At 46.0% G+C, this 25,968-nt stretch overlaps 1 protein-coding gene across 5 annotated transcripts in view; it reads left to right on the plus strand.

Moving 5' to 3' along the window:
• Positions 1-25,968, plus strand: part of RIPK1 (receptor interacting serine/threonine kinase 1) — a 55,844-nt gene that overhangs the window by 24,414 nt on the left and 5,462 nt on the right. Inside the window, exons 1-9 of one of the 5 annotated variants that reach the window (XM_081144187.1) lie at positions 450-631; positions 8,398-8,618; positions 9,645-9,801; positions 11,835-11,972; positions 13,438-13,666; positions 15,344-15,493; positions 19,104-19,180; positions 23,727-23,817; positions 25,328-25,897. In XM_081144187.1, coding sequence (XP_081000313.1) covers positions 8,467-8,618; positions 9,645-9,801; positions 11,835-11,972; positions 13,438-13,666; positions 15,344-15,493; positions 19,104-19,180; positions 23,727-23,817; positions 25,328-25,897 — 1,564 coding nt within the window. In that variant the 5' untranslated portion in view covers positions 450-631; positions 8,398-8,466. Of the gene's footprint in view, positions 1-449; positions 632-743; positions 1,120-8,397; positions 8,619-9,644; positions 9,802-11,834; positions 11,973-13,437; positions 13,667-15,343; positions 15,494-19,103; positions 19,181-23,726; positions 23,818-25,327; positions 25,898-25,968 lie in introns of those variants that run through there. The other 4 variants (XM_081144188.1, XM_081144186.1, XM_081144190.1 and 1 more) reach the window with 4 other exon arrangements.

Consider the following 25,968-nt stretch of genomic DNA (forward strand, 5'->3'; position numbering starts at 1 on the left):
TTCTCCCCCCGCGGCCCCAGAGAGTTTATTACCCGCAGCTTACACGAGAGACGCGAAGGGTCGTTTGCCCGCGGGTGTCCGGCGGCTAAGGGAGCAGCTCCGAAGCCCCGCCCCGGCCGCCACCGCAGCGCCTCCCCCTTCCTCCGCCCGGGCCGCTCTCACGCGAGCGAGGCGCGCGGCCGGCGGACGGAGCTCGGTTCGCGCCCGCGGTGGAGGCCCCGCCCCGCCCCGCCCCGCCCCGCCCCGCGCCCCGGGCTCGCTCAGTCGTGGCGCGGCGGCGCGGACGCCGGACCTGGGCCCGGGCCGGGAGCGGTCCCCTCAGCCGCCCGGTCCCGCGCCGGTGCCGAGCGCAGTCCCCAGGCGGGCGGGGCGCGGCGGGGCGAGGCGGGGCGGCGGGCGAGGCGGGGCGAGGCGCGGCGGGCGCGGCGGGCGCGGCGGGCGCGACGGGCGCGGCGGGCGCGGCGGGCGAGGCGGGGCGGGCCGACCCCGTGGACCCCTCGGGCCCGGCGTCCTCCCCTAGCGCGCCCTGCGGGGCGGCCTCGAGTCGGAGCGACGCCTGATCTCCGCGCAGGTTCCGCCGTCCGCGGGCCCGGAGAGTTTTCCCGCGAAAACGAAAGTAAATAGCTGCCGGGTGAGTCTGCGAGGCGGCCGCCGCCGCAGGTTCCCGCGGCTGGGCTCCGGCACAGGGGCGGGGCGAGCCCGGGACTCGGGCGGCGAGTGGCCGCCGGGCGGGCGGGGCTCGCGGCACTCCCGGAAGTTGGCTTTGACTGCAGCCTGTTCCCGGAACTGGGGCGGGGTCCGAGTGCCCGGACGCTTCTGCTCCGGAGGACTAGGCCCGCGCGCTCGTGCCCAGTGCGAGCGGCCGGAGCCTCCCGCCGAGGCTCCCGGCTGTCCCGGGCTGTAGGGCGAGCCGGGAGGACGGAAGGAAAGAGGAAGTGGTGTCCAGTCCTGGGACCCTCCGCCAGCTCCCGGAAGTCCGGCCGGAAGTGCTGGCCGCCGGAGGCCCGGCAGCTCTCCCGCTCGTCGGAGCGTCAGGTTAAAAACGTGCGAGGGCGAGACCTGTCTCCGGGCCGGGACCGCGGCGTGACCTTGGGACAGACCCTTCGTCTTGTCGTTCGGGTGGGCCGGTGGGCTTTCCCTTCAGTGTCGGTGGGCGCCGGCCGTGCGCCGTCGCGGGAGCGGGCTGGCGGGCGCTGGGCCGCGACCCTCGGCCTCCGGCAGCGCCTCTGCGCGCGGGTCGCGGCGGCGCGCGGGCCGGTCCCGCGTCCGCGGGATCGGGGGCGTGAGCTCGCGGGTGGGAACGGCCCGCGGCGCGCTGACCGGAGGGACGAATGCCTTGACCTTGGCGGCCCCCGCGTGGCGCCGTTCGCGTTTGTGCAGCACCACGGAGCCGTCGGTGTTTTGAAGAGGATCCGATCGCTCCACCCCTCTAAGCGTTCGGCGAACCCGCCCGGAGGGTTTGGGGCGGGGCGCGCGGTCATTTCCAAGCGTCTCGCTGACGGTTTGTCTCTTCCATGCTCAGAGCTCATGCATTTTGGACAGCCAGCTTGCAGAAGCCCTTTCTGCCCTGGTTTGGGCTCCAGTGAACTGTGGAATGTGGAGAGACTTAGTGCTTGATGTGCAGTTTGTCGCCGACTGGCTGGTGCTAGATTAAGGAGGAAGTTGTAGTCGATTAAAACTGGGAAACTGCGCTCTTCTAAGCACAGAAAGTGAAGACAGCCTGTTTAAAATTTAGGGTGTATTGTCATTGTTACTGGTAAAGCAGCAATGATTCATTTTCATTTTCCTCAGTCTGCACTATATTGACCATGAGAGAGACGTTCTGCTTTCAGGATTGTGAATATTAATAAGAATTAATAAAAGTTCTTAAAATGCCAACTTCCAAAATGGCAAACTGTTATTTGGTGCTTATTAAATCCATAACATGTTAATACCACCAATATGATCTGGGAACTTGAAAAATATGCCTTCTTCCCATGATTTGGTTGGATATTATACTCTAGCAAAAGTGATTGTATTAACCTGTAGAATATTGACTTTGAACCATATATTGTCATGTTTTTAAAATTTAGTCTGTACATTCCCTATGTTTCTGATTGTAGTGTACTCATCTAATGTAGGGAGCAGGACTGTAAGATCAGGTCTTTGCGTATGATTTTCACAAGGACGGGTTATTGTTTGTCGTCTAGACCAAGTAGCATGTGTTAGTGAATCGATAGTGGAAGTTTGAGTGAGGAGTCAAACGTTCCGTGCCAGGCTCTGCCACTTTAGGTGAATCATTCAACTCCAGACTTTCCTCTCTTTGTTTGTAAATTTTGGAATGATGAGACGAAAACTTATTTCAGGGTTTCCAATTTGCTAATGTGCTAGTGATGCAGTTAAGCTTTTTCAGTCTTGTTTCCTGTTTACCATTTGGCTCTTCCTTGCTCAGAGCTCTTGTTCATCTGGTCAGAGCATCAAGCTGTATAATCAAAAACCTTAAGAGAAGTCCACGTTAGATACATGAGTAAAGTCAGAGTCCTGTTAGCAGGGAAAGGGCAGGGGGTGCATAATAGGTAGGCAACCAACATTTTTTGTCAGCTCATGGTCATCATTGAATTGAAAAAAGTCATCCTCTACAACTGAAAGATAAATATGAATATTTTAAAAAGCCTTTTAAAAATCTCTTATTGATGTATAACATACCAAAAGATGCACAGATTATAACTACAGCTGTATGTGGTGTCACAAAGTGAGCATTACTCAGGTTAAGAGATACAACATGGCTATCACTCCTGAAACCCCTTGTGCCTCCTCTCATTCACTACCTCCTGTCTCCCACCTACTGGTAACCTTTACTCTGACAGTTAATATCATCAATTAATTCTGCCTTTGGGGAGGGTATTAATTATTTTTTATTCATTTATATTTTTCCCTAGTTTTATTGAAGTATAATTGACAAACATAATTGAATATAAATCTGAATATTGTGATCTATAGCCTCACCCTTTCTTATAGATAATTTGTGAAATTTCTTGGAATTTTTAATCAATTTCAGTGGGGAAAAAATTTGCTTCTTTGAGTCCCTGAATTAATATCCACTTATCCCATTAAAATGGACACAATTAGTTTAAATGGGTTGTCATAATATAACAGCCAGTGTGCTTTTGTTGATTGCTGTGTGACCTGGCTTCATAATGTGGCTTCTTCCTGCCTCCAGGCAGTGTTTTTGTGACGCCTGGGTGTCTAAATCCTGACAGGGCTGTCCTAAGATAGTGCTTACAAAGTTGAATTAGTGGGGGGGGGGGACACGACACTACACGGGACGGACCTGTAAAAGTGAGAATCACTGGAAACCGTGGAAAAGATGCATAAGATTAAGACCAGACTATAAGGAGAATTGACCTGGAGTGGGAACCAACAACCTTCCAGAGTGCAGCGGACCCACCTGGAGCCCTTCACCTGGGCTCCACCGAGCTTGCAAGGACGCTTCAAGTCTTAGTTGTCTTGGCAGATTTTAGGAGGCAAGACCTGGGCTGAAGGAGAGATCCCAAATAGAATTTGTAAAACGAAAGTTTTACACCCCAAAGGTATATTTCAGGGCATGGTCATGTTCCTTCTGTGTCTTTACTTTGAGTATTTTTTAGAAGTTTTTAAACATTCACATATGACATCATTTTTGAAACCTGCTAGATGTATTTCAGAGTATGGATGGGCCATACCTCATTCTTTCCTCTGCATATGTAAATTGTTCTATATGCTTTTTATGTTCTGTAATGTTACTGGGAACATCCTTGTACCTGCATAATTTTTATCAGCATCTCTGATTTGATTCCTCAGAATAAAGAACTATTGAGTGAAGGAATTATTTCCTTTAAAAAATAAATGTGGTTATAAATGTATTTTGTGTTTAATGTAGAAAATTTGTAAAATCTAATAAAAGTGTAAAGAAAGTAAAAATCATTCTGCCATCCAGATGTAATCCTTACTAACATTTTGGTTTCTTTCATTATGTCTTTTTTTTTTTTTTGGTACATATGTATATCTAACAGACTACACATTTGAATGGCCATATAATGTCTCATTTTATGAATGTGCCATAATACCCTTAACTGTGTCCTTTATTTTGGGACAATTAAATAATTCTTTAAAAAAAATTTGTCCATTTAATGATCAACTGCCACGTCCCAGGTTCTGTGCTAGGCTCTGGAGACAGTGTGCAAGAGTTTCGTGCCTTCTGTGAGCTTGCTTAGAAGAATTCTCAAATTACAGCTGTTCTTTACAGAGAGAACACAGGTGCCATGGAAATGTCTAACGGGGAGACGGGCTGGCTCCATAGAGAACTGCTGAGCAGAGATTCCAGCTGCACTGTGCCATTCTCAGAGCCTAGCAAATGGGATGAATGGATGGATGTGGCATCTGGGCCAGCCAGAGCCAGAGCCATAAAGTAGGCAACAAATGTGTTTTCAAATATTTGTTGTTATATAGGTCTTCCCGGCCCTGTGAGGCCGTCATTATTTCCTTTTACAAATGACAAAGTCAGGGCTTACATAAAGTACCCAAGTCAGGGCTAATACATTGCATAGAGTTCATACAAGAGAAAGAAAGACCGATGCTTTTTCTCTCACCGTGGCTTCCACTCCCTCACTGTCAATTCCTGCCTGACCCCGTGTCCCCTCCTCTTCATGGCCTTTATCTGGGCAGCCTCCCCCACCACCCTCTGCTCCACAAATGGGCTACTTTCTAGAGGGTGCTTCCTCTTGTTTGGCAAGGTCTCGTGTTACAGGAAGGTGGTCCATGGTGTCTGCTGTTCTGGTATGTGCACGTGGTCGGGGTGGCAGGGTCCACCCACAGCCTTTGTACAGAGGTTGGGTACATGAGCACGACTGCAGCAAGCCACTGCACAAGACCATCGACAGCCCAGGTGTTTCCAGAAACCCAGGTACTTTGATTTTTATTTTATTTTTTAATATGTTTTTATTGATTTCAGAGGGGAAGGGAGGGGGAGAGAGAGAGAGAGAGAGAGAGAGATCAGTGATGAGAGAGTCATTGATTGGCTGCCTCCCGCACGCCCCCCCCCCCCCCCCCCCCCCCCCCCCCCGCGGATCAAGCCCACAACCCCGGCATGTGTTCTGATCGGGAATTGAACCGTGAACTCCTGGTTCATAGGTCAATGCCCAAGTCCTGAGCCATGCTGGCCAGGCAGTACTTTTAATTTTTTAAACTCCTCCCAACATTTTATTATAAAAAATTAAAAAGTGCAAAGTTAAAAGGTTTTTACCATGAACTCACATATATCCACCATTTATATCATTTTGCTCCACTTGCTTTACCGCATAACCATCCATCCCTTGTCCCTTTTTCTCTCCACCCGTCTATCTGCAAAGTACATTGGAGGTCTCAGCATACTTCCCCCTAAACATTACAGCATGCACACCACTAGCAAGAGTTCAGTGTGTTTACAGGTTTTTCTTTTGATATAGAATTTCCCTGCAATTCTAATGATTATTACCTGCTGAGTACTGGCCAATGCTTATGCCTGTGTAACCCTAACACCCCCCTTCTGAGGTGCTACAACATTACCTTCCCCCCAAAAGGCCCCCATGCCTCATCCCACTCAGTCCTTTCCCTGTCCCCTGGCAACCAGTGTTCCTTTATACAGATTAGTTTGACTGTTTAGAACTTCATATAAATGGAATTATATAGTATATTATTTTGGTAAAAGGCTTATTTTACTCAGCACTGTTTTTGTGACTCATTCATTGTTGTGTGAATTAGTTTATTTCTTTTCATTGCTGGCTAGTATTCCAGTGTATGATGAGGCCACTGCTTGTCTTGACCCATTCTCTTATTGATGGATAACTTTCCAGCGTGGGGCTGTTACCAATAAAGCTGCTGTGAACACGCACAAGTCTTTTGGGACGTATGTTTCATTTCTCCTGGGATTGGAATTACTGGGTCATAGTGTAGGTATATGTTTAGTTTTATAAGGAACTGCCAGACTTTTCCTAAAGTGGTGGTACAGTTTTAGGCTCCCACCAGCAGTGTACGGGAATTCCCGTTTTTTGTCTCTTCGCCATTATTTGCATATTCTGGTGGGTTTGTGGTCGTACCGCATTCCTTTCATTTTGGGCACAGTGCATGAACACGGGTGGGTGGCAGAGACCCAGGAAGCAAGGAGTTCTGTTTGGAATGTGAACGTTCATGTTGTGTAGCTCAGCATGGATGCACGGTCTCCGGAGCCTCATCTCTCACGTCTTCCCTTTCTTTTAACATCTTATTACTGCTTTTGGTTTTCTGTGACTGATTGAAAGTTGCTCAGAGGAAATCTTTGGTTTTGCTTTAGTGTCCATGATGTTTAATCATGACTTTCCCTGTAGTTTAATTCCACCAATCAGTTGATCCACTTGGATTGATTCTGGGCTCTCGGTTATTGGCTTGCCCTCACTGGGCACCCGCGGGTGTCAGTGCGGCTGGGTGGCTTGAGTGATGCTCCTTTCACACCTCTTGCCCTCGAAGGGCTTTTCTCCAGTGTGAGTCCGGATGGGGTTGTTAAGGGTGGTGGCCCCAGCAAAGGCATGACCACAGTAGCCGCACTTGGAAGGCCAGTCACTGGAGTGCATGACCGTGTGCTCCCTCAGCTTTGAAGGCTGGGAAAAGGACTGGGAGCAGTGGCCACATGGGTAAGGTCTGTTGGGGTTCTGTGTGCACACGTGCATCTGTAGCAGTATCCTCTGCTGAAAGTCTTAAAGCACTTCCCACGTTTCCAAAGATGCTGGTCACTAAACTCCGAGTGCATCTGGCTCGTGGATGTCGGGCTCACAAGGATTCACTGGTTCTTCACGTTGATTTGGTTAAATCCTGACTCATGGGCCCAGGTATGTCCAGGAGAGAGAAGTTCCTGCTGCACGGAGCCTGTGGGAAAATGACAGCACTGCTGGGTGGCTGGGGAGTTTGCTGCTCTTGCTGAAGGGCTACAGGGTATCTCATCTGCACATGGCTTCCGTTACCTTTGAGGGGACATTACCTGGGCTCCAGGAGAGGAAGGGCAGAGTGGCCTGGAGCTGTGTGAGGAGAATCTGGGGTTGTAGGCTCTGGAGATAGAGCTCAGAGGGCACCCCTCTGATCCCTGTGCCGAGTCATTCCCCCATATGGCAGAGGGCATCTTCCTTAGGCAGACACTTACCTTCCAGGAAGCTTTTCGTCCCACTCCCGTTAGGTGGTACATTGTTCTTTCTGTATTCCTCAGATTCCTTCTTTTGTTCATAATTACTTTAAGGCTATTCAGTAGTTTAATTGCCTGCAATGCCTAATACTCTATTGTATCTGCTGAGTCTGGTTCATGACGAACTCTTTGTGTTTTATAATTTTGGAAAGGGAACTCATGTTAACTTAGTTCTTTACTTCTGGGAATGTTGTCCAGCCTGGCTGGATTGTGCTGTCTGCTTGAGCCCTTATAATCCAGGGATGCTGTCAGTCTGCGACCACTTTCTATGTAAAAGCACTTAGTTGGGGGACCCTGGCTGTGTATTTGAGGACAGGCCCAAGTTTGTGAATTCACACACATTTTTTTATACCCCAGGCCCAGTCCAAGACCAGTTCCTTTGCTAGTGGACTGCTTTTTCCTAGGCCATCCTCTCATAGAAGGGTAGGGGAGCACACTGAGAAGTGCTGCATTCCGGGGGGACCTTTCTCTCAACCCTCTCCTTGTATTCCCTGACCTCAGCTCTCATCTCTGTCTGGGCTTTAATCCCTGACCTCTGGATGGCAAGGTTAGTAGTGCCCCAGAGGGCCACTGTCTTAGTCCACTGCTATAACAGATTACAGACTGAGTCTTTTATTTCTCACAGCTCTGGAGGATGGAAGCCCACCGACAAGGTGCTGGCACCCATGTGTGGCGAGGGCTCCCTTCCTGGGCCGTCCTCTCATGGTATCCACACATGGTAGATAGAGAAAACTCTCTGCTGTCTTTTAAAAGGACACTGATCTCCATCTTCATGACCTAATTACCTCGCAAAGTCCCCACCTTCTAATACTGCCACATCCGAGATAGGACTTCAGCATAGGAATCTGGGGGTGGATACCCCCAGCATCAGATCAGTCCACAGCAGCTCCTGTGGGGGCCACGGCCCTGTTTGTTTTCAGTCCTAGGTTTTCCTTTCTCTGACCTTTGCTGTGCATTGGGATGGGTGTTTGTGTGATCTGACCCAGCGCATTATGAGTCTTTTGTAGCGGGCAGGTTTTCAACATTTTCTAGTCCTCTGTGTTGCCTGAAATGAAAGTCTAAGGAGTAAAACTTGTGGTCTTCTGTGATTCTTAGCAATATGGAAAAAGTTCGTCATAGACACTAAGTCTATCCTCAAAAAATAAATGTACATCAATATTTTGCGCTGAGATGTTTTCTCGTTTTCTTTATAGGGCACAGCTCCAAGGTGAAGAGAAGCTGGTATATTTCTGAGCATCTTGACCACTGAAAGGAAACCAGACATGTCTTTGGAGGACATTCAAATGAAGCCAGGCGACCTCCTAGAGAGGGAGCACCTGGACAGCGGAGGCTTTGGGAGGGTGTCCCTGTGCTTACACAGGACCCATGGGCTCGTCATATTGAAGAAAGTGTACACAGGACCGAAGTGCACAGAGTGAGTGGCGCAGGCGGGGGCCCGCTGTGGGCTGGCCCTGGGTGGCAGGGACTGTGGAGGGCAGGAGCGGCTGGCGGACACAGCTGGCACAGGCATTAGAATGAGACAGACCATGGGGCAAGTGTCAGTACATGGGCTTTGTGTCCAACAGCCCTGTAGGGTGGTTACTATCCCCATATAGCCGATAAGGATTCTGAGGCTGATTGACAAAAAGCATACAACTGGTAAAGCAGGGGTGGGGACCGGCCAGCCCGTGGGCCGTATGGCCCGAGAAATCATGTGGTCTGGCCCTGCCAAGGCCTCACCAAAGAGAAGCAGTTCCACCCACCCCATTAGGGACGAGTTAAGTAAGTCTTTGACCGAATAAAACAGGCTAATTTTTAAGTTGATAATTTTGTGTGGCCTGCGAATGATGTTATAAATATCCAGATGGCCCTAGGTAGAAAAAAGTTTCCCCACCCCTGTGGTAAATAATGGCCGAGAAGTGAAGGGAGGGAAGTAGAGGAAGGGAAGGAGACCCAGGGTGCCGAGGAGGCGCTGGAAAGGAAGTGGGAGGCGCTGGAAAGGAAGACAGACTCGCCCCACACTTCCGGTGAGGACCAGCCTGAGTATGGCAAAGAAAAGAAAATGTTCATTAGTCAGTGGTTCCAGGATCCCTTCCTTCAAAGCAGGCGGTAGTGCTGTTCTCTTCCTCCTTCCTCCTCCTGCCAGCATGGTCGTGAGGGAGGCTGCATTTTCATTCCACTGCAGCACAGCCCTTTCCTCGGGCAGCAGTCCTTGCTGCTGTTCATTTACTGATCACTCGCTCGCTCAGCTGACATGTCTTGAGCACTCACTGTCAGCCACTGGGAAGGAGGAACCAGCCACCTCTAAAGCTTGTAGTCAGTGCCTGGCTGAGGCCAGTACCCCACAGGTAGCGATAGAGGCAGGTGTGCAGGGATGCCTGGGGCATGTGGGCTGCGTTTGGGGGGCCAGCAGGGGAAGAGGGCTCAGTGCCCATCCTCACGGCCCCTTTCCCTCCCGCAGGTACAACGAGTCCCTCCTGGAGGAAGGCAAGATGATGCACAGGCTGAGACATGAGCGGGTGGTGAAGCTGCTGGGCATCATCCTGGAGGAGGGCAACTACTCGCTGGTGATGGAGTACATGGAGAAGGGCAGCCTCATGCACGTGCTGAAGGCCGAGGTGCGGGCTCCATGCGCCGCGTGCGGCGCACTCACTCGTCCGAGAGGGTTATTGCTCGCCGTCTTCTGTAGCTTGTTGGTAAAATAGTCATTTTGTGACTGGCTGGATATTTTGGATTTCTGGTCAGTCCCTCGCTAAATCCTCTTGGGCTCTCCGCCCCGCGGTGGCCAGGCCCTACTCTCCTCCCCGCATGCGGTGGCGGGGCTGTCGTCAGCCTCTCTGAGGTCCACAGTTCAGAGACAGACCCGGTCTGCATGAAGCGCACAGTCTGATGTGGGGTAGATGCACCGTGGTTAACAATTAAATATTGATCTGTCAATGGGTTGATTAAAGAATGTATCTGTAAAGGCCTGTATGAGAAGGATCATTAATGATTCCACATGGATACCATTGAAGAGACAGCTTAAGTGTACGTTAGAGGCAACAACACTGGATGAGTAGGACTTAAAACAGGGAAATGACAAGTTTACCAAAACCAAATAACTCGAAAGCACTTTTAAATGTTTATGTACCTGTTAAGATCAAGACCTCGTGCTAGTTGCTCAGGAAGAGGTGGCAAAGATGGTGCAGACAAGTGAAGGGGACAGGAGGGAAGGGAATGAGTGTGTGTGATGCTTGGCAGACCCCTCGTCGTGTGCCGCGGGAACACGGAAGAGAGGCCCATGCCCTGGCATGGGTAGGTGGGAAAGGACCACAGAGGGGTATGCTTGAGCCACAGTATGAAGTCAAGTAGAGGTTCTGAAGCAGAGGATTAAGGAATAAGTGTTCCAGGTGGCGAAAAGGGCGTGTGCCAAGGAACAAGAGTATGCCAGGTTTGGGAAACTGCAAATACCTGGGTATGGCAAAGTGTAGACTGCCTCTGGGAGTGGTGGGATACAACTGTCCTATGGCACATACTCCCCTTTTCCCGTCTTCTCCCCTGACCTCACAACTGCTGAAGCCCCAGACACCTCTCACAAATACCTGTGAGAAAGATACAGATGACTACCATACACGCTGTATCATCATTTATCAGCTTGTTCTCCCCCAAACTCGACAAGATCAGGTGCATGAAGGAAGTAGGCTTTCTCGGGACCAGGCAAAGATAAGGTGCCTTAATTAGGAGGAAGGAGGGAGAACAGCAGAAAGATGCGAAGGGGATCTACTGTGCTTGCCCAGAATTTTTTCCTAAGTGCAGAGGCATGCCGTGGAAGCAGGGAGGATCTCTGGCCATTTTTGTATAGTAGTGGTCAGTTTATAAATACTGCAGTCCAGCTACATTATGGGTTAGATATGGTTTGGGGGGTTGACTTGGGGATCTTACTTCCATCGTTTACATTTTTTCCCCGTTTACCAACAACCAATGCACATAAATTTGTTGGAAGCAGTCTATATGTAAACGAGGGACTATGCGTGTGCACACACGCAGAGTGAGAGTTTGTGTTTTCAATGTTAAACAAATCTAATGTTTAACTACTATAAATAGAAACTGGAATTCTCTATATTAACACAGATGTTCGTATAACTAGATTACAGTTGTAAGAGTGACCTGAGAGTCTACAGAGACCTGAAGTACCTGATAACATATCACAAAATGGACGTTAAATTCCTTTCAGTGTTAACAACACTGTTATCTCATAGAGTAATCTTTACATGCTTCTAATTAGTGTGAGCACATTCCCTTGTATTCTTTTTTTTCTTGACATTATTTCACAGACACATTTTCATGACCGTGCTAGGTAGTAAGCGCACATCCTAAATAGTAATAATGATGTTTGTTCTCAAGGAGCCTAATTGTATAGCATTTTTATATATCACTGTATTGTCATGGAAGTTTTAGTTTTACACTGGAAAACACACCATTAATACTCTCAGCACCTAGGATGAACTCTTGCTTCAAAGGGGGACTTGTTCTGCAATGTGGGCTGTGCTGCTAAGTGGAGAGAAGGCAGGTACTATGTCCTTAGTGCAGCCTCACTACTCTTGACTGAAACAGTTGCTTTGCCCTGTTTGGCTACCTTTCCATTTCATACACTTAATGTTACTTGTTTCAGATCAGCATCCCCCTCTCTGTAAAAGGAAGGATAATTATGGAGACCATTGAAGGAATGTGCTATCTGCATGGAGAAAGTATAATACACAAGGACCTGAAGCCTGAAAATATCCTGGTTGATAACGACTTTCACATTAAGGTAACTGCAGTCTAGAGGCTTGCAGAGCTTGGGGTGATTTTAGGGCTAACTCTTCACGGTAGATCCATGGTGACTCTGCAGGAGCACCTGGCTCAGTTTCTGCCTGGTGGCAGTGGTGCCAAGGATTGAAAAGGAAGACACAGACTTGATGGAGGTTATATTTTTCATGGATTCATGTACTTTCATCTGCATTTTGTGTGTTTCCTTTTGAAAACTCCCAACGCTTACCATTGCAGGAAAGGAAACATGAAAGGAATTGCTGTTCACTTTATACTTAACTAGGTGAAGTCCTCATAGCTAATTGGCTCTGGCAGCAGGAATGCAGGTGCAAAAACCTGAACGGGGAAGTGGCCCAGGGGCAGGGATGCTGCGACTGCGTTCACAGGGGTCCCCCTCTGCTGGGAGGCCCTGCTTCTGACGCTGTCCTCATCTCGGGCAGGTTGTACTCCTGTCTTCGGAGGAAGGCTCCTGCCCAGCCGGCGTGGCTCAGTGGCTGAGCATCAACCTAGGATCTGGGAGATAGTGGTTTGATTCCCACTCAGAGCACATGCCTGGGTTGTGGGCTCGATCTGCAGCAGGGGGCGAGCAGGAGGCAGCTGATCCATGACTCTCTCTCTTTCTGTTGATGTCTCTGTCTGTCTCTCTCCCTCTCCCTTCTCTCTGAAATCAAGAAAAAAAAAGTTTTTTTAAAAAAGTTTAAAAAAAAAAGGAAGGTTCCTTCTTTACATTAATAATATATCTCTTATGTTTCTGGGTTAGAACCTGTGGATCTTACATAACCACATGCTTGGATTCCTAGAGGCAGAAGTGAGACGGTCGCCTTTGATTTTGTCTTCACTGGATTGTCCTGTCATGTTGCCTGGCCGCTTCCCTGTCTCGTGTCTGACCTTGGTGTTTTTCTCTCTGCTTTTTGTCTGTCTGTCTCCTCCTTCCCTCCCATCTTCTCTTAGGCTCAGGCTACCAACTCAAAACCAGTAGCTCTGCAGCCCTATCCTCAGTGTGCCCTTGGGACCCTTGGCAACTGATACCCCCGGCTTTCGGACACCGTTTGGGAAAACTGAAGGTGAAGTACCTAGTCACTGTCTGCTCTACAAGTCTGCTGAGAAGAAAATACCCTTTTTTCTCCAGAAAGTGTTGAAAAGCATATGCAGAGTCTGTGAGGAATTAGAAGAGCTTGTTCTGTTCATGTCAGAAATGTCTTGTTCTGCCTCCTTTCTTCCCACCCACCAATCCCTCCAGCAAATTTCCTGGCTTTTTAATTACATAAGAATCGAGGTCCCAGGATTTCACATGAGCATTTCTTAGGGGAGGTTTTTCTAGATGGCTGAGGAAGTACAGAATTTCAGCCCTGTCCATTCTTTCTAGGAGATTCACTGTACCTCCCATCTGTTGGGTGAGCCCCAAAGTTAAGGACAAGTCTGACTTGCTGTGGTCCTCCCAGAGCAACCCCGTTGGCCTCTTGCAGATAGCTGACCTCGGAGTTGCTTCCTTTAAGACGTGGAGTAAGCTGACGAAGGACCAGCACAACGAGCAGCGGAGAGCGGACAGTCTCTCTAAGAAGAACGGCGGCACCCTCCACTACATGGCGCCCGAGCACCTAGACAACGTCAACGCCCGGCCCTCAGACAAGTCGGATGTGTACAGCTTCGCCATAGTACTGTGGGCCATATTTGCACACAAGGAGCCTTATGAAAGTAAGACACTTATACAGGAGCGGTATTAGTTTGGGTATTAATCAAAATTCTTGAACAAAATACGGCCTTCAGTGAAGTCAATTAAAATTTATACTTGTTTGTTCATTTAGTGTCTGTCTGACCCACTAGACGGTAAGTTCCATGGGCTGGGGCCACGTCTGGTTTATTCACTGTTTCTCACATGGTGCTAGGAGCACAGTAGGTGCTCAGTACATTTTTGTTGTCTGGATGAGTAATCACAGTTTAGGAATCCAGGGCCATGGGACAGATAGGAGCCTTGATAGTGCATCAGAGCTCGGGAGGGGCTGTGAAATTCCAGGATTCCTCCTGGACAAGAAAGCTTGCTGGCTCTGCGTATGAGTGTCTACCCTCGTCCTACGAGGCATACACGTCAGACTCATCCATCCACCTGCTCCTTCACTCAAGAGTTACTTCAGTTCTGAACTTACGTGGGCACTTTAACCAGAACTGAGAATGTAAAGATGAGACAGACATGGCTGGTGCAGGAGAACTGATGCGTAGGCCGCTGCTCTTCAGTTGGTTAAGTGCATGAACTAATGGACACTTCCCTACCCCCTTTGGGTGATTACTTTCTCCCACGGTTTAATGCTCCCCTCTGCCCACGCCTCTCCAGTCTTTCCTCTCTAGCCCTGCCCTAGATATGCACTTGTCTGTTAGATCTATTCCATGTGCTGGAGGAACCCCAAAGCAACATCTCCCCAGACTAATCCATCTTCTACCTGCTCTGCTTGGGGCCCTCTCAGCTTTGCACTCTTGTTATGTTCAGCGATGCATCACCATCCATCTGCTGAGTTGCCCAACCAGAAACTGTAGTCATCACAGACTCAGCCTGCTGCTTATCTCCCACATCCAATCAGACGTCAGAACCTCCGAGTCAAGGTGTATAGATGATTCAGGATACACCTTCAATCCACCCACTTCTATCACCACTAGACTATTCAGTCAAACCCTTTGTATTTCTGCATAGGCTCCTCATAGGCATCCATCAATCACACTGCAGCCCAGCTGGTCATCCCCAAAGGAAATAGGATCACCTCACTCATCTGTTTAAAATCCTTCCAAGGCTCTGTGGCCTTAAAGCTCACATCCTTCAGTATGAAATACTAGGCCCTTTCTGACTTGGCTCTTGCTTCTTTCTCTGGCCTTTTCCTTCTCTTTCCTTAGTGAGTACTCTCCGTTATCCTGAACTACTACTAATTTCTGGGATGCATCAGGATTTGTGGGACCTCCGTCTACCTATGTCCAACTTCCCCAGCTGAAACCATTCTGTGTCCTTCCCCACTCCTCACCTGGATGACCCTTTGTTTTTCGGTACTCGACAAAATCTTCTTGACTTTCTGGTGGAGCTTGTGTTCTCAGAGCCTTGTACTTCTTGAGTAGCAATTATCACTACATTTTAAGTCACTCATTAATATTTCACGTGTTCTGCCAGGAGGCAGCTTTCCTGTGAATTCTGTCTTTCATCTACAGAAATTAAAGTGTTTCGTGGCTCCTTGCCACAGGTCCATTCTGCCCCTACCGGATGAGGCAGCCTCGCTTAAAGCACATCCCAGGCAGAGAGGGATCCGCAGCATTGTCCAAGTTCTGTCACCTCCCTGCCTGAGAGGGGCCAGACCTGAAAGAAAGTCCAAACCGGAGCTCCTCTTTGCTTTACAGATGCTATCTGTGAGCAGCAGCTGATAATCTGCATTAAAGCCGGGAACAGGCCAAATGTGAATGACATCATTGAATACTGCCCAAAGGAGATAATCAGCCTCATGAAGCAGTGTTGGGACCCGGACCCGCAAGTGCGGCCAACGTTTGCTGGTAAGGGCATCTTTTATGGCTGTGTACAGTCACCAATGTGGTGGTTTTCCTAGTAAGATGTCAGGAAGTTGCTTTGAGTCTTCAGAAAACCGAGTCCACTTGTGATTTCAACTGATTTTCTAGATTTCAAACTTTTTTTGTTGTAAATCCTCACCTGAGGATATTTTTTCTATTGATTTTTTTTTAGAGAAAGTGGAAGGGAGGGATGGAAGGGGGAGAGAGAGAAACATCGATATGAGAGACACATCGATTGGTTGCCTCCTGCACGTGCCCTGACCAGAGCCGGGCATTGAGCCTGCCACCCAGGTACATGCCCTTGATTGGAATCAAACCTGTGACCTTTTGGTCCGCAGGCTGATGCTCTAACCACTGAGCTCAAACTTTTTTTTTTTTCAATGAAAAGATGCCATCCCTCCCAAAAGCATGTTTGTTTTTTTCATAATTTTTACAAATTGTGTTGAAATATACGTAACGCATTAGATACCATTTTTGATCATTTTTAAGTGCACAGTTTATTCTGTTAAGTACACTCACGTGTTGTACAGCTGTCACCGGTGTCCATCTCCAGAACCCTTCTGCCTCCTCCACTGAAACTCTGCCCATTAAACAGTCACCTCCAGTGTTGTTCTCCCCCAGTCCTTGGCAACCACCATTCTACTTTCTGTCTCTATGAATTTGACTACTCTGGGTGCCTCATTATAAGAAGAATCCTGCAATATTTCTCCTTTTATGATTGGCCCAGTTCACTGAGCATATATGTCTTCAGGGTTCATCGGTGTTGCAGCAGGTGTCAGAATTTTCTTTTTATTGCTGAGTGTTATTCCACTGTATGTGTATGCCACCTTTTGTTTATCTATTCATCTGTCAATGGACACAACTTGGGTTGCTTGCACAGGCCTCCTTGTTTCTTAGCTTCTTTTATTTCTTTTCCCTTCTTCAATAAATGCTGTTGGGAAAATTGGACAGATACATGCAAAAAAACGAAGCTAGACCGCCAACTTACACCATACACAAGAATAAACTCAAAATGGATAAAAGACTTAAATGTAAGTTGTGAAACCATAAAAATCCTAGAAGAAAACATAGGCAGTAAAATCTCAGACATCATACATAGCAGAACTTTTGCTGATACATCTTGGGCAAGCGAAACAAAAGAAAAAGTAAATAAGTGGGACTACATCAAACTAAAAAGCTTCTGCACAGCAAAAGAAACCATCAACAAAACAAAAAGGGAGCCCACTGTATGGGAGAACATACTTGCCAGTGACACAGCTAATAAAAGGTTAATATCCAAAATATATAAGGAACTCATACAATTTAACAAAAGGAAGACAAACAATCCAATTAAAAAATGGGCAAAGGACCTAAATAGACACTTCTCCAAAGAGGACACACAGATGGCCAAGAGACATATGAAAAAATCCTCAGTGTCACTAATCATCAAGTTAATTCTACAATGAGGTATCACCTCACACCTGTCAGAATGGCTCCATCAACAAATCAACAAATGACATGTGCTGTCGAGGGTGTGGAGAAAGGGGAACCCTAGTACCCTGCTGATGGGAATGCAGACTGGTGCAGCCACTATGGAAAGCAGTATGGAGTTTCCTCAAAAAATTAAAAATGGAACTGCCATTTGTCCCAGTGATCCCACATCTAGGAATATATCCTAAGAATCCTGAAACACTAACCAGAAAGAATATGTGCACCCCTATGTTTATAGCAGCGCAATTCACAATAGCTGATATCTGGAAACAGCCCAGGTGCCCATCAGTAGATGAGTGGATAAAAAAGCTGTGGGACATTCACACCATGGAATACTATGCAGCTGTAAAAAAGAAGGATCTCTTATCCTTTGGCACAGCATGGAGGGACCTGGAGAGTATTGTGCTAAGCGAAATAAGCCAGTCAGAGAAAGACAAGTACCACATGATCTCACTTATTTGTGGAATCTCATAAACAAGATAAACTGACTGACAGTATAGGCCTAGAGGATGCATGGAACAGACTGATGAATCTTGGTGGGGGGAGGGGATGACAGGAAGAGATTACCCATAGAACTTACATGCATATATGCATAGCCCATGGACACAGTAGTGCAGTGAAGGTCTGGGGGTGAGGGGCAGGAGCTCGGCGGACTGGGGCAAATGAGGGGAAAAAGGGGAACATCTGCAATATCCTCAACAATAAATATAAATTTTAGAAATCTTTGACAGATAATTCTAAGACCTCTGTCATCTTAGTGTTGTCATCTGTTGATTGTCTTTTTAAATTCAGTTTGAGGTCTTCCTGGTATAATGAGTGATTTTTCTATTGAAACTTTTGTTGGGCTTTTTCTTAATGTGTTAGGAGCTTCTGGATCCCTTTCAGCTGCAGTTATAGCTGCCTTTATCTGACGTGGTGTGGGCAGTGGTATGGTTTTGCCACCTTGTTAGTTTGCTACCAGGTTGAGGGGAGTCCAAGATCCCCACTTAGCCCTGTTGACGTATGAGGTAGAGGGGCTTCTTGTTATTACAGGTCAGGGCTGGGAGTTTCTGCAGCATCCACATGGTCTCCATGGATACTGCATTGGAGATGACCATCCTGGCTCCCCATTGTGCCTTTTCTGACACTTCCCCATTGGGACAGAGAAGGGATGTTTGATTACTGCAATGTAAGGTTGCATGTCCAGTCTGCCTTGTAGTCTACTGACACCACAGGAGTGGAGGAGCTCGTCACCATCTGGCAGAAAGGAAAGTCCCGCCTTCCTCTGTGGACTCTGATGTCACCCTCGTTCAGTGTTGGTAACCCTGTTACTGTCTTGTGAGGTTGGAAGTCTCAGCTCACACTCAGCCTTTGCTGGTAGGGGTGGGGATGGAGCAACCGTTTTTTCTGTCTTTTGGTTGCAGTGTGGTTAGTGGCAAAAGGTTTTCTGTCCTCCTAGGATGCCCCTTGCTTCATCTCCTGGCTAGAAAGAGCAGGATTTTGTTGGGCTTTTGTTGTTGTTGGGTTGCCAGCTTTCTTCAGGTCTAAGTCTGGAATCTCTGAGGCAAAAAGAACACCGAGTGAACTCAATGTCATGTATTTTCTCAGATCCCCAAGTTCCTCGCTGATCTGTCTTTGTCTCTCCTCTGCTCAGAGCCTCCTTATATTTACTTTATATATAATGTTAGGGGTTCTCGTTGTGCTTAGCAGGGGAAATAAGGAGAAGTATGTTCCTACATTTTCCAGAGACTGGCAGTTGCCTTTTTCTTTCAAGGTCAGTAGCTCTAACTCTTTATACCAAGCCCTTATTCCGAGTATTCCATCCTGTGTAATCTGGGTGCCAGAGGGGCAGGAACAGAGCTCAGCCAACTGGTTCACTTGGAGGTTAAGGCACATTTGATAGGTCTTTGCTGTATGGCCAGAGAAACTGCATGCTCTCCTGGGCTCCAGCGCTGCACTGTCCCTGTTCTGTCTACCTAGTGATTAATCTTGTCAGTCTCTTCCTGAAAGTCAGTCAATTGATATTTAAATTTTTATTTTACTGCTTTCCCACAGATTAAGTAATTCAAAGATAATAGATTATTAATATTTTAACTTTATTTTAGAAAATAATTAAGATATTTAAAGTACTGTTTTTCTTATATAGGCATTGAAGAAAAATTTAGGCCCTTTTATTTACATAACCTAGAAGAATGTGTAGAAGAAGACGTGAAGAGTTTAAAGGTAGGTAATACAGCAGGTGCTAAAAAGTTAACATATCAAAGCATGCATATTTTCAGGCATGGAAACCAAAGCAGTATAATTTGTTACTGAGATTTGAGGTAAGCTAGCTTGGTAACCACATAAAACAAAATTAGCAATTTTATGCAGATACCAAGTTGACATTCTTGACCCATTCCTCCTTTAAAACTAATGAAATGTGAGGAAATATACACAGCAATATGAAAGCAAAAGCACAACTTCTCTGGACTAAGCTAGGAAGTATCCTAGGTGGATCAGTCATTTTGAGGAAGTCTTGAAAGATAGAACGCCAACAGAATTATATTTGCTGAGACACGTAACAGAAAAGGAACTAACCCAGAACATAAATACTGAAGTAGTACCTGAGGAGCAAGTCTTGAGTCACTATAGAAAAGAAACGGGCTGGTCACCTGGGACAATGACAGGGAGAGTTATCTGGGATCCACAGTTATATCAGTCATAAGAGTGGGCTCCTCCCCCTAATTCCCTGTGCTGAGCAATAAATGGGAGCAGCAGCTGCTTTGGGCTGGAGCAGTAAGTTTGAAGTCTGGAGTCAGGTGTGTCAAAGATGGTTACCAGCAAACCAGCAAAGAGGAGCAGAGACCTGGCCTGCGTGCAGAAATGAGCTGCTGTCATCAGCCTTTCAGCAGCATACTGCTGGAATCATGAAAGGAGACGACAGTGAATAGAATAGGTAGGCAAACAATTTTAAAATACAAAACAAGAAAAACACTTGGGCAGTCAAGAATTGCCAGACTTCTATACTTTATTATTTTTTAATCCTCACCTGAGAATATGTTTTCCACTGCTTTTCAGGGAGAGTGGAAGAGAGAGAGAGAAACACCAGTGTGAGAGAAAAACATTGACTGGTTGCCTCCTACATGCACCCCGACCAGGCCTGGGGATTGAGCCTGCCACCGAGGTACGTTCCCTTGGCTGGAATCAAACCCAGGACCCTTCAGTCGGCCAGCGACACACTAATCACTGAGCCAACTGGCCAGGGCCAGACTTTTACACTTTTTAAAAGAGAGATAGATATCTGATGCAAACCAAGAATGTAGTGAAAAGGACATTGTGAAAGATAGTCACTGAAGCAGAAAAGCCCTGGCACAGTAATCAGTGCTGTTTCATAGGATGAGGGCCAGTTCACCAGGATGATGGTAATAGCTTTAAGTATAGATGTGCCCTTAACAGCATGGCCTTGAAGTACAGGAAGCGGAAATTGGCAGAACTCGGAGAAACAGACAAACCCACAATCCTAGTTGGGGATTTTAATACAAATCTCCCTCTAATTGTTAGAATAACTCCAAAAAAGTGTCAGTAAGGATATAGAAAATTTGAAAAACATAATTAACACATTTCATCTAATGGAAATATATAAAATAGTGCATCTAATAACTGCAGAATACTTACCTTTAAAGGCTTCACAAGAACATACAGAACATTTTTACAAATTGACCTTGTACTGGGAAATAAAACAAGTCTCAACTAGTTTGAAAGATTGTGATCATATAAAGAGTGATTGCATTCTCTGACTGCATTTCAGTTACGCTAGAAATTAATCGAATTTAGAAAATATTTGGAGCTAATGAAACACTACATATTAAAACTACAGAATTTGCCAAGGAGTACTTACTGGTATGAAAAGTGGAAAGGGGTTAGCCAAGCACTCATCCGGAGAAGACAGCAGAATGCACCTGGAGCAGAGAGAAAGTGGTAAACAGTAAGAGAAGAGCACAAGTTAGTGACAGGAAACAGTTCATAGAGGATCAGAAAATTTAAATGTTGGTTCTTTGAAAAGGCTAATAAAATCAATTAAGACTGGTGAAGAAAAACAGAAAGAAGACTGAAATAGTGAATACAGAGGTATCACTATAAAAATGGTATTGAGGATATTGTTAACACCTTTTTGCTAATTTTCGAACTTAAAATAGACACATTTCTGGGGGGAAAAAGTATAACTTAGCAAAACTGACTGAAATAGAGTTAGAAAACCTGACTATCCCATAGCCATTTAAAATCCTGAGTCAGTGATGAAAACTCTCCCCGCAAAGGAAATTCCACCCCAGGGTTTCATCAGTGATGTCAGCCAAATAGTCAGTGACTGTGTTACTTCAGGCCTATAAATTTGTCTGGACCATAGAGGAGGAGCTCTCCCAGACTCGTTTTATGAGACTAGCATACCCTCAATTCCCAAACTTGAAAAAGAAGAGACAAGAAGGGAAAATTACGGGCCAATATCACTTAATATAGATGTGAAAATCCTGACTAAAGTTTGACAAAATGGAATCCGTCAGTGGACCAGAGTAAAGATACTGGCCTCACTAATGGAGAAAAACAAAATGAATTGATTATAATTTTTTATCCATTAGATTAACATTTTTGAAAGATGGTAGTATTAAGTGTTGGTGAAAATGCAGAATAACAGGCAATCCCCATGCATTATTGGTTAAGAGTGTGAATTGGTGAAGTTTATTGACAAATGAAGCATCTATCAAACTTTTAAAAGCACATAACGTTTGCAGCAATTCTACTTTTAATAATATATGATAGTCACATGTATGCTCCAGGAGTTCCGTGCCCCTTAGCTTTTGAGAGTAAAATATTAGAAATAACCCAAATAATTCATAAGTAGATATACTAAATTATGATTCGTTGAAACTACAGAATATATAACCATTTAAAAGAGCTAGAGCCCTAGCCAGTTTGCCTCAGTGGTTAGAGTGTCGGCGTTCAGACTGAAGGGTCCTGGGTTCGATTCTAGCCAAGGGCACGCACTTCTGTTGCAGGCTCTATCCCCAGCCCTGGTCAGGACTGTGAGGGGCGGGGGGGCCAATCAATGTGTCTCTCTCACGTCGATCTCTCTCTCTCTCTCTTCCACTGTCTCTGAAAAGCAATGGAAAAAATATCCTCAGGTGAGGATTAAAAAATAAATAAATAAAAGCTAACATATAGTGATATGGAAAGATCTTTAAGACTTGTTAGTGAAAAAATAAGTCAAAAAAATACTTAGAGCATGATCCTTCTGAATATGTGTGTGTGTGTGTGTGTGTGCGTGCGCGCATGTGTGTGTGTGTTTCCAGAATACATATGCAACTACCTGGAGAAAATAAAGGATGGACAGCATACTCTGAGTAAGGATTATCTCTAGGGAATGGAAAAGAGTGGGAGTTGGAAGAAACAACTTTCGAGTGTTGCTTTCTGATTCTGCACAATTTGAGTCTTTTAAAAGGAATTTGTACTTACATATTTTGTGTAATAAAAGGAAGCAATTGCTTTTATAAATGAAAATAACATAAAAATGCTTATCAGGTTAAGTAAAAAGCATTCTACAAACTGTGCACATAATTAATATCCTCTGTCAGTCTCCCCCAACTCATTCATAGGTTCAGTCAGCAAATATTTTTGACCACTACCTTTGTAGCTTGCAGTCTGTTAGTGAAATGCAAATATGACTAGGAAAAAAAAGTTGAAGAAAATATCAAAATGTTAATTTTTAACTTTGCCTGAAGGCACAATGTGTTTTTGTTTTTTTAAATATATAATTCCCTAACTGAAATTGGCAAAATGTAAAGAAAAGTTGCTAAAGTGCACCAGTAATATTGCATGCCACATATTTGACTCAGTTACTCAGAAGTGTAGTAATAAGACTAATAACAGGTGTTTATTTTGGGCAACAAAAAGACATTGGACCTATATTTTAATAAAGTAGTTTTAATCCCCCCCAAAAAAATATATATAATTCCCTACTCATTATAATTTCTGTAAGAGTAGTATTTTATAGGAAAGAGGTACCTTTTTATTATGGTAGGATGCATAAGTAAAATTTTCCATCTTAATTGTTTTTAAATGTCCAGTTCATACATTCAAAATGTTGTGCAATGGTCACCAATATCCATTTCCATTTTTTTTTTTTATCCCAAACAGAAACTTTGTACCCATTAAACAGTAACTCCACATTCCTTTCTCTCCCCAGCCCCTGGTAGTGCAGCAGTTTTGATATTCAACAGGTGTGCCGCAAGAGTTTTTAAGACATGCAATATTTAGTCAGGGGCACTGACCTTTTTTCCCTTAGACTGTCAAATAAAAAAATGACAACAGCCAACACAACAGCAGCCGTCCCATGTGACTGAATCAAAATTATACTTTTTTTTTTTTTTATCAGATTGGCAAAAAATGTATTTTTTGGTGTGCTGCAGAATTTTAGTAATTAGTGTATGTGCCATGAGATGGAAAAGGTTGCAAATCAATGGTCTGTATGTCTGTCCTTAGTCTGTACCACATTGTTTTGATTACTGTAGCTTTCTAGTAAGTTTTGAAATCAGAAAATGTGAACCCTACAACTTTGTTCTTTTTTTTTTTTTAAGACTGTTTTGACTCCCTGGGAAAAACATTTCTTCTTTTTAATATTCATTGCTTGTAAGAGCTATGTAAAATTTCTAGCTTCTGAAAAGATTAATTCTTATAATAATTTTCTAGAAGTACTTTCTGCTGTTTACTGAAGTATATATTTTGCTCTTTATTATAGAAAGAGTTTCCCAGCCAAAATGAAGTTGTGAAGAGAATGCAGTCCCTCCAAATAGATTGTGTAGCAATACCTCCAAGCAGGTCCAATTCAGGTAACTTGTATTATGACTGAAAATCTGTTTATTAACTTATTTGGCTGCTCATTCATGCACTCTCTAAAATATTATTCACAACCATATGAGAAACAGAAGAAGCTATAAAATTTAATACCTGCCGCCCAGCCAGACGTGGCTCAGCTGTTGAGCAACGACATAGGATCCAAGAGATTATGGTTCAATTCCCAGTCAGGGCACATGCCGGGTTGCGGGCTCAATCCCCAGTCAGGGTCGTGCAGGAGGCAGCCAATCAATGACGACTCTCTTATCATTGATATTTCTATTTCTATCTCTCTCTCCCCCTCCCTTCCTTTCTCTGAAATGAATAAAGCTATTTAAAAAAAAAAAACTTAACACCTGCTGTAAAGGAATTTATAATATATTCGGGAGTCAAGATACATATATTTGGCCCTGGCCAGGTAGCATTGTCCCAAATGCCAAGGTTTTGGGTTCAATGCCTGTTCAGGGCATATACAAGAATCAACCCATAAGTGCGTAAATGAGTGGAACAACAAATTGATGTTTCTCTCTTTCTCCCTGCCTCTCTCAAAAGTCAATCAATTTTTTAAAAAAAGATACATATATTTGAAATGTTAAGTAACATTGAGTTCACCAAAATCATAAACTAGCCTGAGCCCCAGCTGGTGTGGCTCAGTGGTCAGAGCGTCAGCCCGTGGACTGAGGGTCCCGGGCTTGGTTCCGGCTGAGGGCATGTACCTCGGTTGCAGGCCTGATCCCTGGCCGCAGTCGGGGTGCGTGCAGGAGGCAAGATGTTTCTCTCTCTCTCTCCTTTCCACTCTCTCTGGAAAGGCAGTGGAAAAAGCATCCTCGAGTGAGAATAATAAATAAACTTCCTGAATAAGAGGCACCTAAAGTATCTGATAGGGAGAAAGTGATGGTTCAGGGAAAAGGGAGACGTATGTGGGAGCAAAGTCCTCGAGAAGGTCCGCAGTGACTGGCCTGGAGCACAGGCAGAGAGGCTGGTCTCCGACCTGAGCAGGGGTGCTTCTTCCTGCAGCGGAAGAGGAGGCGGGCTGCGGGCTTTTGGAGCCGTCTGTTTAGTGGCGGCCTGTCCTGCAGCCGGTCACTTAGCCTCTTAAACCTCTTCCTTGGAGTCCTGGTGATCGCTGTTCCTCTCGCGGGGCTCTTAAAGAACGAAAGAATCGTGGACAGCGACCAGAACAGCTGTGGCTCTGATCTCCCAGCCCTGTGTCACACCGAGGAGACAGCCACCTTCTCTGCTGCAGCCCAAGCCCCTTTCTTCCGTGGTCACGCCTGCGACACCCCATTTTCTGTTGCTAGTTAGAACTTCCCCGGTTCCCTCACTGCCAGGCTGGGGCTCCTGCTTTTCATGTACAAAAGGGGAGGGCTCCCTAGTAAATGCTTCCTGCTTGTTCTCAGTGTTCTCAGTATGTTACTGTGAGGTTCAGATTCACTATGAGGCTCGGGTTTCATTTTGCTGTTTAATGTTTCATGAAACTCTCCAATGTCGACCATTTCTTCTTAGCCACAGAACAGCCCAGTTCGCTGCACAGTTCCCAGGGCCTCAGGATCGGGCCTGTGGAGGAATCCTGGTTTGCTCCCTCCCCAGACCACCAGCAGGAGCAGAGCGAGCTCATCCTGCAGAATAAACTCCAGGAGGAAGCCAACTACCATCTTTTTGGCAGCCGCATGGACAGGCAAACAAAACAGCAACCCAGACAAAATGTGGTTTACAACAGAGAGGAGGAGAGGAGACGAAGGGTCTCTCATGACCCTTTTGCACAACCGAGACCTCATGAGACTGTTCAGATCCCCGGGGTAAAAGGCCTTGCTGCTTCCAACGCAACCAGTCCTAGGAACACAGTACACCAAGCCGTGGGACTGGCCAGCCAGCCCCAAGCACCCCCCTGGAATAATGGACCATATAATCCATATGACCTTAGAACAGGTTCATTGGGTGCGGGAACAGCAGGTCCCAGATTTTGGTATGGGCCAAATGCAAGCCATACGCCAGGCCTGCATAAAACTCCAGTGCCTGAGACCAACCTACTGGAAAACACACCCACCATTCCATTCATCTCCCGGACATCAAGAGGTAAGCAGGCCTTTTAGTATAATCTTGTCCTTTTTTTTTTTTTTTTTCAATTTTTCTGAAAATAAAATAAA

Source organism: Miniopterus schreibersii (assembly GCF_964146895.1).
Source record: "Miniopterus schreibersii genome assembly, chromosome: 8".
Classification (NCBI taxonomy): Eukaryota; Metazoa; Chordata; class Mammalia; order Chiroptera; family Miniopteridae; genus Miniopterus; species Miniopterus schreibersii.